The following is a 17787-nucleotide window of genomic DNA, read 5'->3' on the forward strand; positions in this document are numbered from 1 at the left end:
GCTCATATAGGTGTGATGGTTAAGTGTCCACATACTTTTAACCATATAGTGTATTTTAATTTTGTTGTGCTGATGTTCATTGTTCAACACTGTGGTCAAAAGCCAACTCACCATGTTTGACATGATTTCCTTTCACTATTGATATTTCTTCTGATGTAGACATTTTATGTAAGTAGGTTGGAAAGATTGTCTCGTTCAAACAGCAAAACATTTGCACTCACCTCGTTTGTGTAAAAATATGAATCTTGCTGAAATACTTTTAAAATTAGAAAGCAAAAACTAAAATGTGTTAAGTTGTGCTCCGCTCTCCCCCTTATTGTCATGCTCTCTAAGCAAAAAGGGTTCTTCTATATAGTACTGAAAAAGGGTTCTTTGACTCATAACAACAGTGGAACCCTTTTTGTTGTTGTTGTTTTTTACTGTTGAAGACTAATAGAAATGCTCCAAAATGTCTTCAATGAAAATCTTGTTATATTTACTTACAATGAAATTTTTTCATTCTCTATTTTGGAGATAAGGTTCTTAAACAGACGATATAAAACTGTTTTTTCATCACAGAGAAGAACCATTTGACCATGCAAGGAACCATTTATGCATTCAAGAGGTTCTTTGAGTGCTCACTGTTCTATATAGAACAACTGCCTTAACTAAAGAACCTTTAAGGGAGCTATTTTTAAGAGTGTATACATTGGCATGTATGTTTTTGGATACACATTCACCTAATGAATAGTTGGCCAATGAGAATTTCTTCAAATGTCAATGAGAAGAATTTATAGTTTTTTTATATATAGTTCATTACACACAGCCATGTTTTAGTTCTACTTTATCATCTCTTTATCATCTTTGTTTTTTTAAAAAATGAATCTTACTTATCACATATTACAACCATTAGACTTATCTTTACCAAAATAAATGAGCCAACGGAATATACATTAAAAACTTATTACACCAGCATTATTCATACTTTCGTCTATATCTTTTAAATTAGTCAAGCTGTTTTTTGGCAATGCAGACAGTGCTTTGTATTACTGAGAAGAATGCCTATGGCTTACTCCCTTTCCATCACGGGCTTAAGTGCATTTCTGGCAGTAGTGAGGAGTCACTGTCGGGGAGAGCCTGATTATCCCCCCTCTTTCTCCCACCTGCTTAGGTTTAAGTGTCACACTTCTCCATTATCAACTGTTCAGTGTGTTTAGTGTAAGACTATATGGCCCTGGCATTTACCCAGTGATGGCAGCAGTACACAATGGGAGGCAAGCTTTTCTCCATGAATACCAACAGTTAAAAGGCTTGAATTCATTAACGTGTACATATTAACTCCTTAAACCCAAAGGGTCCATATGTGGGCCCACTGCAGTACATAACTACATTACTGACATATTAGTTTAATAGCAACAGCTGAATAATGCATAGTAGTTACTGCACAGTAAGTCTTAAGATTAATAACTGAATAATAGGCTTAGAGTTTAAAGACTCAATAGATCAGAAGCATACAAGCCATGTAGTAGGGTTATATTAGAAAGCAGAAAGTTAACAGAAAAGATTAGAGGGAATTTGATAGTGGAATACAGCTACAATTTGATCAGATAGTCTTGTTTGCAGCACGTAGAAAATGAACAGTCAGACCAAGTGTTTCAGTGTTACTCAGTAATTAGACTAGTTTAAAGACCACATACTGAACTGTGTACAATACTGTGTAAAGATTTAAGGCTATGTATCTGGACAGAATAAACTTAAATAAGTAAGCAAACCAGAAATTATAGTCTGTGAGTTAGCTTAACCATCTCCAAAGCTCTCCTTAAGGAAGGCCAGTATTTACAGTATTCACCCAATGTTGTTCAATTAGATCATGTGATGTGTTATCAGTGTTTTGATCGACTGTTTCAAGAAACTTGTTTGATGAAGTTAAGACTTCTGCAACTGTTGCAGCTGAGTTTCAAATAAGTTTCAGGATGCTTTACATTATGTCAAATGAAATGTAGTTGCATAAAAGTTTCACATGTGAAGCAAGACTAAGACTTTTGCACAGCGAAAGGCGCTTACTATACGACACATTATTTTTAGATTAAACACCAGGTTTCTGTAAACAAAAAGGCTCATTAAGACAATTTATGCTATACATAGACACATAGATTCTCAGAGAAGACTCTATTGAATATGTCTCCCTGTAGTAAATGTACAAAAAACCTATTGGTTCAAAACACACTTGCAACAGGAGCCAGTGGGGAGCTGCTTCAGTGTGTTTCAACTCAGTTTTTGGTCTTTTACTAAGCACAAGAAAATTATTGCCCAAAGTAATTGACCTTATGCTACAGATGCAGCAGATAGAGATTAGCTTGAAAAACGCTGGTGTATTCCTTTAATATATTTTAGCAATATTAAACCTTTAAATGTTTAAAGTCTGACATAGTGCCCTATTAAGATGAGAATTTATACTGGCATATGATGTGTACAATAACTTCGGACTCTACAAAGGCAGGGGAGGAACCGACCAGATATGTATGTCTATGTTGGACAAGACAAGTTAACCGCTTATCATGCTATATACACCCCCTTCACACGCACACTGGAAGACACTGGGCTCATAGCTGCAATAGGTTTGACCTACAGTAAAGACCAGACATCTCACAAGCCTCCCATCATATCAAGAATTTGTACATATGAGAACTGTGGCTATGTTTTATTGAAGCAATAAGCCACAGTAGGGTGTGCATCCTGGTTTTTCAAACAGCATTGACTATTCATAACTTTAATCAAGAATAACTGTGTCTTGTTCAAAGGTAGGGATAGTGACAGATTTTTCGAATGAGATTTACTGTGATTGGCTATTTCTTTCTAAATAAAGTGCTGAAAGGACTGTTGGGTTTTCACTTGTATTTTCTAGTTGGTATAGATTTGTATGGATTTTATAAAGCAGAGCAGAAGTAAAGTAATGAGTAAAGAGATTTTTCTGAGCGTCCACTCAGCTTGTTCAAAGTTTCAAGTGCATAGGCCTTCAAATTCAGGCTTAGAGTTCAATTTCATCATGCAAGGGTGGCTTTCTGCTCTGGGTAAAATGTCCCTTACTTCTCTACCGGTTTTGAAAGAACACTGTGTATGAAAGCTAAAGTCAACAGAAACACACATCTGCCTTTTAATGCACTGATAAGATTGAAATAGTTGGAGTGAATGTTTGACATTTCTTGGCTACAACTCTATGCTGCATTGGCATGTAGACCATACAGTTGGATATGTGGTGGCACTGAAGAAATAAAGGCCCCATCGGTGAAGGCAGCGGCTAGTCGTTTCTAATCAGGTCATTCATCGCTTGTCACTCTTTTGGACCACAGCACATACACTTTTCTTTCGTCTCTCACCTACTATAAGGTGAGGTCATCACTTCCAATGCTTAGACTGGTTTGTTTAAGTGTAATGTTTGACACAGTGCATTCTGCAATCATGAGCTCAGCTGAGATTTCCATTTCTGAGAACATGAACACTTTAGGCTTTGTTAAACTGCAGGACTGTATGCTTTCTGTGATGGTTGTCGTCTGAAATAAGTCTTGAGTGGGGCTGGGAATGACATGTTGAAGTGCAGGTCTTCAAATCACACCACAAGCAGTACCAAAACACACCTAAATCACTTTGGGTGGTTTTTATTTCAGTAGGGTGAGTGTGAGAACAGGGGTATATCCATGTTTCCAGTGCCCCATATTCACAGGGTCCTATATTTCCAAGCCTCTATGTCTCCAGGGTCCTATATTCCCAAAGCCTTATGTCCCTAGGGTTCTATGTTCCCAAGATCCTGTACTCCAGGGTCCTATGTTCCCAGTGTCCAGAATTCCCAAGGCCCTATGTTTCCAGGGTCCTATATTCCCAAGGCCCTATGTTCCCAGGGATCTATGTTTCCAAGGTCCTGCACTCCAGGGTCTTTTGTTCTCGGTGTCCAGTATTCCCAAGACCCTATGTTCCCAGTGTCCCAGGATTCCTAAGCCCCCATGTTCCCAGGGTCCTATATTCTCAAGGCCCCAAGTTTCCAGGGCTCTATGTTCCTAGTGTCCAATATTCCCAAGGCCCTGTACTCCAGGGTCCTATGTTCTCAGTGTCCAGTATTCCCAAGGCCTTATGTTTCCTGGGCTCTGTGTTTGTAGTGTCCTATATTCCAGGGTATAATGTTTCCATTGCCCTATGTTCCCATGGTCCTATATTCCCTTATTCTTTGTATGGTACATCATACCTCGAAATGATATATTAAGATAAAATAAAAGGGGTTCCTAAAGTAATGGTTAGGGTCATAGGATCACCAAAGCACAGAGGATAACGATAAATAGCAACACACTTCTCTTGGCTAGGTTAGCCTCAGTTAGCTAGTTAGCTAATAAAGCAAACTTTGTAACGCAAACCAATTTTTAAGAAGTCAGAGTGCAGCATACATAAACTTTATCAATGATCAGAATATGTGAATATGTAAGTTTGCACATATATCAGAGGTATGAATGTTCATCTGATTTTTCATGGATGCTTTTTTAAGGATTTTTAAGAATTGAGGCGACATGGGAACATAGAGTTGTTTTCTAGAACATTACAATGAAGGAACACAGGGCCAAGGGAAACATAGGGCTCTGGGAACGTAGGAATGTTTCCAAATTTACAAAGGAAAACAGGGTCTGGGTGGCATAGGGCCCTGGAGTCATAGGGCTGTTTCCATGAGCAAATAAAGGGCTCCTGGAACATAGGGATGACCCTCTGAGAACGCTGGGCTGCTCTCAGTAGGTTTGCCAGATCATTCTGAGCTGGTAAAGGATGATTCTTTTGATTTATCTTTACAATCAAAAGTCTTTGTCCATCTCTCCACACCCTGTTTGAATAGTGTCCAAACAATTGACTTTAAACCAAGTATGCAACATTTTAACACCCCACTAATCCTTCTTATGTCTAGTGACTCTATAAAAACATAACTGCACACACCTGGGCTGGGTGTGGGTAGCCCTTATAATGATCACACAGCTAATCTCAGGGTTTTGATATTGGAATTGTGTTCTGACTTTGCCCTCATAGTCTGTGCTGAACGTACTGTGGGTTTGCTTCAGTAGTGCGCCGCACAGGCAAGTGACCCTGAACTATTACTGTTCTCTCATATGCCTGGGCTGCCAGGACTGTTTCAATTCATGAGATGTTTCTTTCATGATCCAGGCTTAACTTCATGTCCAGATGTACAGAGACAAAGGAATGTGGGAACTGTTCTGCATGAAGGGCTTCAGCATAGTGGTCTACATGAAATAAGCCATTAATCATAGGTGTATGAGTGATGAAATGTGATGTGGTCCTTCCAACCTGAAGGCCATTCTTACACAATGCCAACGGTTTTATCTCAAAGACCTTATTTATGCGTGTAGGCTTTCAGTTCGAAGGGCTTTCAGTTCAAAGGGCATTTGAAGACTATTTCAATTCAAAGAACTTTCTTTGAGTCAGTTCTCATGAATGTGAAATATGTCTCGGGGTGCTTTTGAAGGTGTTCATTATGACGTGTGTCCATTACTGAGAAATTGTCACCAAGTAGCCTCTCAATGACCAGCAAACATGCTGTAGTCAGACAGCTCGCAGCAATACTAAGAACTGTGGACATTTCATCTCATCTGAAGATAAAGAAAAAAGCCAGGGCCAACAAAAGCCTTCAGTCAAAACAGAGGAGGAAAGAAAATGCTGACATCAAGCAAAAGGAAAGAGAAGGAGTGCCATCTAGTGGTGAAAAACGATGCAATTGATTCACCTGTTAAGGCAAGGCAAGTTTATATAGCACCTTTCAGATACTGTTGTCATTCCAAGTGCTTAACAAATGAGAAATACAGAGTCATTTAAAAAGTAAAACAAAAGAGAATAGAAATTAAAAACATGATCAAAACAATTGCTGTAAAAGAGAAAACCATTGAATTAAAAATCAAATTAGAAATTAAATTAGGATAATTAAAAATCTAATTAAAATTAAACATTTAATTAGGATCAAAAGTGTCATTACAGAGGAAAAGCAGCTAGAACCGCTCATATAGGAATGTTTTGAGCCTGGATTTAAAAGTGTCCATTTAAGTTCAGGTGGTTCCATTTAAGAGGAGCATAGCAGCTAAACGCTGCTTCTCAGTGTTTAGTCCGTACAGCAGGACTAACTGACTAGTTCCTATTGATCTGAGAGTTCTGTTCGGCTCATATCACAGCAGCAAATGAAATGAATATGCTGGTCCTGCACAACTGAGCGATTTATAGACCAGTAATAGTATCTTAAAGTCCATTCTGTGATAGACTGGTAGCCAGCATAAGGATTTAAGAATTACTCATAGTGAGACTCTGGCAGCTGCATTCTGAATCAGCTGAAGCTGTTTTATTGTACCATTACAGTGATCAATCCTACTAGGAATAAGGGCGTGGAAGAGTTTCTCCAGGTCTGGTTTAGTCAGAAAATTCTGATCTTCTTGATATTTGCTGGAAACTTACTGCTTTGCCACTTTTATTTAAATCATATTCTTTTAATAATAATAATAATAATAATAATAATAATAATAATAATGTGGAGTTAATCTGTGCTGTTATCTCTGCTATTATCTCATTGCATCCAAACGTACATGGGCACAGAGCGCTATATAGGCATAGACTTTTCGATAAAATGCTGCCCTCTTGTGGAAAGTAAAAGAAACGTGAACCAGAGTTGACTAACCTCAATTCGGTTTCAGTGGGTTGGAAATCAACGATTATTCAACAGTCCTACTCAACGATAAGTCAGCGTTGTTTCAACGTTATTTTGCTTTCTGGGCAGTGATTGATCACACAGGTCATCCAACCGCACAGGTGATCTATTGTGTGTCATTGCAGCTATAGAAGTATTATAGGTAGAATCACTAAACCAGGTTTACGTTACTTTATCCCAAAGGGACAAAACAGCTCAGCATCATTATTTCCATCATAGGCCTATAAATAGTCAAATCCACCTGATCAGGTTGCACAATATGTCCAAAAGTGCTTAAGGAACTTCTATTGCTGATAATACTGGCGTTCAGTTACGCACTCACAGCTTGTATTATCTCCATAGAAAAGCACTGACCAATAGAAAACTCTGGAGCAGCTACATACGATCCCAGGTGTCGGCTAGAGGGGTGTAAGGCCCCCCAGCATTGGGGTGTGGAGCAGTTGAACTGCGTTGTCGGGAGTGATGGAGCTCCTTTCAGTTTTTAGGATGATTTGAAGTGATCCAGCACTGATCGTCTAACATCAGCAGCTGACCTCAATCAAATCCTCACAGCAGTGTTCCAACATAAGGTAAAGCCTTCTCAGAGGCTGTAACTGCAGCAAAGTGGCGATAAACGCTTTACTGATACACTTGATTTCAGAAAAGAACGCTGGCTAAGCAGTGTCTACAAACGTTTGGACAGTTTAACAGAAGAGCAGCAGGTAAGCCTGACAGACGTCAGCGCTGTTTCGCCTGCTTTCATCTTCTCCGCCCTCACTTCGTAGAAAGCGTAGGCAGGTCTTTCCAGTAAGGCAGGTGTTCCGTGCGCTTGATTATTTGCATAAAGTCCAGGAAGTTTAGATCATTTTTGTCTCGCGCAGACACACCAGGACACCACACTCGAGCGCTGCTTCACAACAACAACGTGAAAAAGGCGAGAATAGTTCAAGCTACACTAGTTAGTGTCTTAGTATGTCACTATCATGAGTTTTGTGTGCTGGAAAGCGGTTTTGTTTCTCGTCTTTCTGTCTAAGGTCTCATGTCTTCGCGTTTTAAATGCCTCCTCTCTGAGCTGTGCAGTAGAGGTAAGTAAGCTAAGCTAACCTTTCAGGAAACTCAGCTGGGGAAACGCTGAGAATGTCTAGCAGAATTTGTTTTACATTTGTTTCCCCCACCTCTGATGTTAAATCTGCCTCTGAAAACCTTTCAGGTTTAATAAAATGTTCCAAAATACTTACATTTTTTAGCCTGCACTCTTAAACCAGGTGGCTCTTCAAGGGTTCTTTAGTAAAGACACTATTAGAGCCATGAGTTCTATATAGAACCATTTCATGCATAAATGATTTTTGGTGAAATGGTTCTTCAGATTGATGGAAAATGTGTTGTACATGGTCCTGAAAAGGGTTCTGCTATTGTTATGATGCCAGGCTTGTAATAATAGCAGAACACTTTTTGGTGCTATATTGAACTGGTTTGAAAAAGGTTCTATATACAACCATATGCAACACAATCTCCGTTAATCTGAAGAACCATTTCACCAAGAACCACTTAAGCATGAAATTGCTCTATATAGAACTGATGGTTTCTATATAGAACCTTTACCTTTACTAAGAACCCTTGAAGAACCATCTTTACTTGTTTACCTGTTCCTCCTGTTGAAGTTGACTGTACATTGTACATTTAAGAAGTGGTTTTAGTGAAGGCAGTGTTTACATACAGAGCCATCACAATTCAAAGAACTGTTTGAATGCATGAAAGATACTTTGCATGGTTAAATGTCTTTTTTTTCTCCATTATATTTAAACATCAGGGCTGTTTAAAGAACCTTTTAAAAATGGTTCTATATAGCACCAAAAAGGGGATTTTGTTATCATTGTTACAAGTCATAGAACCTTTGTGGTATAGAGCATTTTTAGAGTTTGCTTCACAGTTATGAATAGCTTTCATTTACAGGAAGGTGAAAACGAATGTATTTGTTCATTCAATATTTTAGCTACATTTGCACAGTTATTTAGCCATCTACTGTAAATTCATATGTACATTCTTTAAAAAAATATGGCACAGTACAGCAGGTGCACATTGCTCATTATGATATATCTCATAGCAATGATATGAGTTATGATATATCCCTCAGCAAAAAGGGTTCTATATAGTACCAAAAAAGTTCTTTAACAATAGCAGAACCATTTTGGTGCTATACAATTATATGATTGTATATATATAAAAACAAGAATATCCAAAAAATGGTAACTTTAGAGGAGAAAGCATTCTTCGCTTTTAATGTAAGTCGGTGTGATGACATTTTTTTCCTGGTTTTTCCTGGTAATTATGAATCATTTCTATTGGTCTGTTCATCATAAAATGTTGACATGATGTAGTGGACATCTGCTCTGACCAAATCATGTAGAAAAATAAAAACTGAAAAAAATGTTGATTCAGGTTTTTTGTTTGACAGTGACAATATATAACCAAATATAACCATATATAACCAGCCTTTAATAAAGAACCCTCTAAGAACAATTTACATTATGATATTTATTGTCGTTTTTGAACTGAAATACTATCACATATTGTGCTGAGGATATCATGTATTTATGTATGTATTACGTATGTAGAAAAGGTATGGTCTGATGCCATATGATATATGCTAGTGTGCAATGTTTATCCCTCAATGGGACTTCAAAAAGGAAGGAAGAATTGGAACACTTTAAAGGAAAGATGGCATTAAAAAGCTTCATTTTGTTTTTTCTTCCCAGGAGGTGATGTGTACAGCTGAGATTAGTAAGTATAAGTTAGTGTGTACTGTATGTATGTATGTATGTATGTATGTATGTATGTATGTATGTTCACAACACAGTAGAACAGAAAGAAAAAGCTTGACTGTGACAGGATGAGTTGTAATTGTAGTAAAGAGTTCATTGCCTCCTTCAGATAATTGCTTCTACGAAGAATGGATGAAACAGCAGGATTATACTCCCACTGCGCCGGTGGACCTGAAGGTGGACTGGGACATCAGGATGGACGAGAATGGGGCCTTGGTGCCTGTGATCGTGGCCCGATGGAAAGTGATGGATGATGGTAGGCATTTAAAATGTTTATACTGACATGACTTGGCTTGACTTGACAAATGAGACCAAAATAGATAGTTATTGTCTACATTTCTGATAATACGTTCCCCATTTCATTGTACTGACTGATAATGATTCCCTTTTCTACTCAGCTCTGACTAATGTGGCCTATTTTGCTATGCTTTATTCTCACACTCAGTTTCAGACAATATAGCCTTTAGGAACTGCATTGATCAGCACTGATCAACTTAGTAATGCTGGTATATTAAGTTCAATAGTAAGTTATGTTAAGTAAATAGAATTCAGAGGGCAAATGATTACAAGTGGTATTTTAAAATGCACATGAATGATATTCGTTTACAGTTTGTTAATGTTTCATATATACATTTGGTTTCAATTGTATATGATCTCTACATTTAACCCATTCATATCCATACCTGGTACACAGGTACATTTTTGTTCAAGGTACAAACAGTGTAAATGTACTCTCAAAGGTACAACAGTGGTTTTAAGGTCCAATTGTGTCCCAGTGGAAAAGATGGAGTGTGTGTGGAGTCAATACAACTCAGAAAATATAATTTCAATGGATTATGGTACAATTATGTTCCCTGACTAAAGGTACTGAGATGTACTCTTGAGGGTACCACCCCAGTGACAGGAGGGGTACTGCCCCAGTGACATTTTATTACCTTTATTTCTGAGAGTGTACATGCCTTCAAAACAGTTCAAATGGGTTCTGTTAGACATTAATCTAAGGTACAGCTACACCTAATTCCATTGCTTTAGACCGTTCAGAACAAGCTCTGATGTGTTTTTCCTTATTGTACTTGCTTACTGATCTTAAATGTGTTATTATATTAAAAGTTGATAATATCCTGGACTGGAGCTTAAAGGAGAAATTACAGGCAAAGTATATGTTTTTTTTTACAGGGAGCATTCGAGATTTGAAAGGAGCTGAGTTTCAAGTGGCAAAGGTCGACACTAGTGAACACTTGTGTATCCATTACAAATTTCGCCAGCAGCTTCCGGGTATGAGGAATCCGAAAGGTGAACAGGTGAGATATAACATTTTTAAAAATTGTCTTTTATGGCTTTTATGGTAGAAATCTTGTATTAATGTTGGTTGTGGTGTTTTCATTTCAGTGGGCTTTGTCTGTGGATCGAATGGTTGTTGACCCAGGCTTCACATACTTTGTGTCTGTTGCCAACCTCCCCAAGCCAAATTTAGGCTACACCAACTACCACATCAATAAAACTGTTATTGTCCCAAGTAAGTTAATGAGAGTTAATGTTCTACAAGATTAACCATGAATATCTGACCTTCGCATCAGCACACATTACAGATAACAACATTTCATTTGGGACTGCTGTTATAATTTGTATCCATAACTACAGATTGCAGTGAGCCTTCCATGAAGCGTACCAAAGTCTGCACTGACACAGGTGAGAGTAATACAAAAATGTTATTCATCCTTAGAAAAAAGCACACACACACACACAGATTTTCTAAACCGCTTATCCTTCTGGGTCGCGGGAGGGTGCTAGAGCTTATCCCAGCGGTCACTGTGCGGAAGGCAGGAAACACCCTGGACAGGTCAAAAGCATATACAGTAAACTGACAGTGTGCATTGCAGATATGTGATAATGCATTGTGCAGACATTCTATTAATTGTGACACTGAATGTGATTGCATTGTTTAAACACCAAAGTTTGCAAACGGTCAGACAACATGATTACAGTCATCGTTTTTTGTTGAGTGTATTGTAACACCTTTGTTTGGTCATTTTCATAAAACTGCCTCAAAACATATCCATAAATACTTAAGTGTCATAAGCGTCATGCAGATAAACAATATTTTTATCATTTAGTAGGTCAGTTGGAGCTCTGTGTGGTACAGCCAGGTCTCTTTTTTTTGCCTTTTTTACCCAAATTCTCATTAGTCTCTGTTTCTTGTTACCGATATTTAGCATTGTTTCACCTTTTGTAATTAGAAAAAAATGAGTTTGTATTACTTTTAACTGATTGATATCTTTACTTCAGTGTTTCTGTTATAAACTATAAGGAGGTGAACTACAAATGTTATATGGCAAGTTTAAAACAATGTCATCAGTGTTTTGCATTAATGAGATAAAGTAGCAAAAGTGTTTTCATAATTAGCTTTAAAATACTTAGTTTAATGGCAGCATATAGATTATGAAAAGAAAAATCGATCGATTTTAGTTTTGTGTGCTTTTTCGAGGCAAATATCACTGTCAAATCAAAAACTCACACCTTTATACTTGAAACTATTTTTTTTTTTTGAAAACACCAGCTGCCCTTAATATGATCTGAAAATAGAAATGGCCCAAAATTACTTTGTCACATTACCATTTTTTCCCTTTTATGAAAATATAAAGTTTTGTTCCAACAGCAATGATATAAATTACACTGATGCCTCAGCAGGTGCTCAGCATATGAGGGCAAGAGTGTTTAAACCTGTCATCAAGGCTAAGATGTCTCTTTTGAAGAGTTTTGATTTAACTCTTTTTTTTTAACACTGCGTGACTCCATATATGACATTTTATAGATTTTATCTTAATAGTAAAAAAAAAATAGTAAAAAATAATGAATTCTGAATAGGTACGTCCAAAGTTCAAAGTTTTGAATGGTACTGTATTTATAGCGTAATGGTTTTACAATTCATTGGCGTGCATTACCACTTTTTTGCTGATGTGCCTCTGTGTGCAATTTTAATTTTTTCTCTGTGCCACAGGAGCGTTTTGGCAGCCCAATATTACCATGGAGCGCACAGCACCAGATGGCAGGACACTCCTCATTTCCTTCAACACAGGAGAGCTTTCTGAAAGATATAATGTCTTTGTGAAATGTGGAGATGACAGACAAACGAAAACGATCCTCAACAAGGTACGGAGTTACATTACAAGAATACATTTAATTTGTATTTGTGTTCTTATGCTTGTATGACCTACAAATCTAATTATTTGAATAAGAAAAGCAATAGTAGTCGTTACATTACAGAAACACTATACTTTTGAAATTATATTGAACTTACTAAACAACATCTTTATCCTCCACAGGACAACAAGTCATTCCTAAATGTTATGTTTGACCTTGAGGCCTGGCCACACACATGCTGCGATTTCAATGTTCAGGTGCGTTATTATAAGAGTTTGCACCAGATTATTTATAGACTGTGTACCACCAATTACACACACGATGACATAGTAACTGAAGCATATCTGCTTGTTTAGATCCAGCCCTTCTTTCAGAAGTGTAGAAATGACTGTCAACGGAAGAACCATGACTTTTACATATGCTCAAGTATGGATCTCCTAATCTAATGTTATGAATGCAGAATTGTGTGTTTCTTTATACATTAAGTTTATGTTAATATTTCTGAACAGAGCAAGACGTCCCCCATAAGGAGCCCAAGATTTGGCTGATTTTTGCTGGTCTCTTTCTCCTCTTCTGTGGTCTTGTTGTTTTTGCTGCTTGTTTGCGCTGCAGGAGGCAGCAGAAGGGTAAGCAATCCGAGATATTTATATCTTTGAGTCCTACATTTTATGCTGCCTGAGACATCAGTCACATGTGTACTTGTTGGAGCCAAATTAAACTGTCTCATCCTATCATTATATACTGAAGCTATAGAAGGTGATCAGTAATACACCATTTGAAACATCTAAAACTATGTAATAAGCTTAATAAATGCACATATTGGATGCAGCGATTGATCCACAATTTACAGACTAGTTACAAATTCTAAGCATGCTGATTTGTAGCCTGAAAATCAGGAGAACAGAAGAAACACTGGCTAACTTTGACCATTCAAAAATCATAATGCAATAAAGCAACATTATCTGCCAATATGGTGAGAATATTTATTAACTAAAAAAGATCTTCTGCTGGAAATTGAAAATCAGTAAATATGGTTAATAGCATTGTGGGTAGATATAGTTAACACTAAATTGATCTGATGTCACAATAACAGTAATCTAAAATTAGCAATAACTAGCACATTAATCTTGTTTTCCATTTTCTTAAAACTTTGTTTGCCCACAATTTCATGAAATGAGAATGTTTGAACACAATTTAAGCTCAACACTAGAGAAACTTTGCTATTAAATAAACAAACATGTCTTTAAATGGTCTTAAATCAATACTGGAGTGCTTAAAATAAGTTAAGATTTCATCTTCATTTCATGTTGCTGTTGCTATGGTTTTGCCATTATCGGTGACAAAGACATTTATCCCATACTGTATATTGCATCACAGGTGAAAAAATATACCCTGCTAAACTCACACCTGGCCTGGTCTGTCCAGTTCCTGCTCCTGAGCGTTCAGTGCTGATCATCTATTCTAGAGACCACCCTAAGTACACTGACATAGTACTAAAGCTCTCTGCCTTCTTGAGGGCCAAATGCGGCGTAGAGGTCTACCTTGACCTACTTGACACAACCTCCATCGGAGTCATGGGTCGCCTGCCGTGGACCGAACAGCAGAAGCGACTGATAGAGCAAACCTCCAACAAGGTGCTAGTACTTTGCTCAAGAGGAGTGCAAGCAAAGTGGGGGGCCATGTGTGGGGGACCCCGAGTTCACTTACGGGAAGACGTCCACTCACCAATGGGGGACATGCTGACCCTCGCCCTGCAACTTATCACCCCCGATATGCAACGTCCTGCTTCTTACGGCAAGTACATGGTGGCATACTTTGAGGATATAAGCAGGGAACATGATGTTCCGTCCATGTTCGACTTGGCGGTCAAGTACAAGCTTATGAAGCACTTCGAAGAGCTTTACTTCCGAATACTGGATCTGGAGAAGTATCAGCGAGGGAAGATACACACCATCGAGGGCATTGGCATTGATGAGTACTTCAACTGCCCCTCAGGCAAAGCCTTGAGGGATGCAATAGAAGTCTTCCAAGCCTACCAACTGGAGAATCCAGACTGGTTTGAGAAGGAGTGCCTTGACGGTGAAGACGAGGAGCTGGCCGTGGAGAGCAGCCCTTTTGTTGATCAGTGCACCCAGCCGATCCTTACATGTGAGCCTGTGCTCAACATTGGACCCCCTGTCTTTGAGCACGGGGTTGAGATACACAAAACGGACCAGACTGAAAGTATATGGACTTCTGAAACACCCCATCTGAACCTGGAATTTGCAGAACCTTCTGTGCTGGGTATCCAACCAGCACACAGTCAAGTTTATTCCCCCCTTCCATCTGTGGAATCACAACCTGGCATACTCCCAGCTGGTGTGTACCCTGCTGTCTTAGAGAGTCACCCCTGCCTCTTGGCTGAACCTGCACTACAGGAACCTTTACTGTCCAACAGAAATGAGGTGTTTGCAAAGGGGGAATCACAAGTAGATGACTACTCTGTGGAAGATGTGGATGCTCTCCAGCAACTGATGCAGCTTCAGCTTTCCCTGGCATCCTCCCAGGTGCTAGCTCCTCCACCCTCAATGGACGATCACAACCAGCCAGAGGAGGTGGAGGAAAGTGAGATGGAAGAGGCTTCAGGAAAGAGACAGTCTAGATGGTCAGATCAGGGTTATAGTTCCAGAGACTCTTTTGTAAGGGAAGAGCCTCCTCCATCCTCCCTTGCTGCTCTGGCCAAGTTACAAGAAATTCTCTACCTAAACAGCCCCATCTCATCCGGCTTCTGCACAGAGACGATGGAGAGCTGATGTACTTGTGATTGTAAGATATATTAGACACTTGGGACCCTCGTCAGTAAATAAGGTACTGTACAGGAACATTTTTGCTCAAGGTACAGTGAAAACACACCCTCAGAGATTCAGCAAGGGGAGTTTCACTGATTTCTCAACATTTCTGCATATTAAATGGTTAAGATGTAAACCAAGCATATCAAACCGGGGACCTTCCGGGCCAAAGTGCTACAGAGATTAGTGTTTACCCTCACCTAGTGCTCTAAATTCAGTTCAGGAAAGTTTGGTAATTAGCTGATTAGCTGAATCAACTGCATTTAATGACGCAGTGTGCTGAAACCTGCAGTGTTTAGGCCCGCAAGCACTTGATCCTGACACGTGATGTAAACAAAGGCAGTCAGAGAGGCTTGATATGAAATGCTAGAGAAATTCTAGAGAAATTGTGAGAATTGTTAACAGTGGTGGTGATGGAAACCGGTTGTCTGAAGAGTTCTCTGAAATCTCCCTTACAGAACGTTTTTACATGAAATGGTTATGAATATGCTTGTTTTACATTATTATGCTGGTATTATATGACATGTTTATGCATATGAATTTGTGTTGTAGACGTCACAACCTCTAGTTACTATCACCACCACTGTAGAGAAATCTGAGTCAGTAAATTTCTCTACAATGAACCAGTTCATATCAAACCACTCTGAGTGAATTTGTTTGAACTGAATGATAGGATTATGCAGAAATTGTGGTGGAAATCCCCTTTAAATTACAGTTGTGTACCTTAAACGAGTTTTAAAAGTACACCGCATTCACGTTCCCATCATTTTAAAATAGAAAAATAAAAGAAACTGACTAGAGTCAAGATGGATTGTATGGAGTCAGTGCAAGAAATATAATTGCGGTGAAATATGGTAGTTATGTTTCCTAAGTAAAGGTCCTGAAGGTGTACCTCACCCCAGCGACAGATAAGTACCTTTGTTTTCTGAAAGCATATGTATGAGTGCTACTCTCTATATATTTTTGTGAAAGCCATAAGTTACAGTAAGCAATGTAGCAAAACCTAATGTCTCCAAAATGTTAACTTTACAGTCTTAACTTGAATGTTCATCAACATAGTGAGATGAATTATACATCAGTTTGGCCCATTCCTCTTTAAATAGCCATAAAATATTCACACTATTTATAGGCAGCTGGCCTTGTGTACAAAAGAACAGAGTTATGAGGTTTTGAAATGACAGCAGTGATATACTGTAGCTATTGTTGTCCTTGTCTGTTGGAATACACAGTAACTCATTATTCATAGGTTTCCACACAAACATAGCCTGCCTCCTTTCCCATAATCTTACATCTGTGAATGCAGGGTCTTAATTAAGACTAATGCAACCGGCTGCTATTGCTGTTAGTCACCAAAAATGGAAGTGTTGCTCATTGCCTCAGCTGGATCTACTTCATAGCTTGATTCTGTATGCTTTTACAATCAATAAATGAAATATGTTCACAGAAACTAAACGAAACAAAAATATATATGGAACATATTTTAATGTAACATGTTATCAGCATACTTAGTGACATATAGATGTTTATAAACTGTACATCTTTCATTTATCATTTTTTACATACAATATTGTACACTGATTTGGTTACATGGACACAGCACAGAGTTTATTTTGGGTACCTCATTTTTCATCACAGGGAAACACACAAGTTTTAATTTACAGAATGTTCATTTCTATCCTATTGCATGTATTTCTCTGTAAATAATAGATAATTACCTTTTCATGTAAAAGTAAATGTATAAATAGGTCAGTAGTTCTTACTCTTCATATAGTTAGATTTATGTAGGTCTGGAAGAATAAGGTGTTCATCACATGGGCCTTTGAATGTACCTAATAACTGCAAACTTAAAAGCAGCATTCTTTGGTTGTCTTTGTTGTGTGCTTTTTTACTGGAATTTACTGTAGAAGTCTGAAAAAGAAAAGAGAAGAAAAACTGTTCTCTCATTCCAGGTTTAAAGAAGAATTCCAACTTTTTTTCCCAAATCTTTTGACACAATTTAATGTCAATGTCAAGAGAGGTTTAATGTGAAATTCATCGTAGAGAAAACTGATTCAGACTTCTTTACAGTGGTGGTGACAGGAAATAAGTGTGTGATGCCTACAATGCAAATAGCCATTTTATTTACCATCCAAAATGATGGTGAACCTACACATCTTCAATGATAATACACATAATATTAATAATGGTAGAACAGTGGTAATTCTGAAAAAATATGTTTTCTAATAATGAAAAACTGTTTTCTTATAATGCCCCTAGCGTACCCATTAAATAAATGGCTAAAATGCTTCAGGCCATAATCAAA

The 17787-nt window shown here is 38.1% G+C and overlaps 1 protein-coding gene across 1 annotated transcript; it reads left to right on the forward strand.

Annotated features, from left to right (window-relative positions):
* Positions 1-7551: 7551 nt before the first annotated feature.
* Positions 7552-17234, forward strand: il17ra1a (interleukin 17 receptor A1a). The gene is made up of 11 exons (XM_036577580.1): positions 7552-7779; positions 9451-9475; positions 9626-9772; positions 10693-10817; positions 10906-11032; positions 11158-11205; positions 12515-12666; positions 12840-12914; positions 13014-13083; positions 13167-13283; positions 14035-17234. The coding sequence occupies exons 1-11, from the start codon at positions 7678-7680 to the stop codon at positions 15447-15449; spliced, it is 2403 nt and encodes an 800-aa protein (XP_036433473.1). The 5' UTR covers positions 7552-7677; the 3' UTR covers positions 15450-17234.
* Positions 17235-17787: the final 553 nt, after the last annotated feature.

The sequence above is a fragment of the Colossoma macropomum genome, unplaced genomic scaffold, assembly GCF_904425465.1.
Source record: "Colossoma macropomum unplaced genomic scaffold, Colossoma_macropomum, whole genome shotgun sequence".
NCBI lineage: Eukaryota > Metazoa > Chordata > Actinopteri > Characiformes > Serrasalmidae > Colossoma > Colossoma macropomum.

What these genes read in the sequence shown, in the direction of transcription:
- il17ra1a (XM_036577580.1), top strand. Translation starts at nt 7,678, where the DNA reads ATGAGTTTTGTGTGCTGGAAAGCGGTTTTGTTTCTCGTCTTTCTGTCT. An exon ending in ATGGAAAGTGATGGATGATG is followed by an intron (nt 9,773 to 10,692) that starts GTAGGCATTTAA and finishes TTTTTTTTACAG; the next exon opens with GGAGCATTCGAGATTTGAAA. An exon ending in TAAAACTGTTATTGTCCCAA is followed by an intron (nt 11,033 to 11,157) that starts GTAAGTTAATGA and finishes CCATAACTACAG; the next exon opens with ATTGCAGTGAGCCTTCCATG.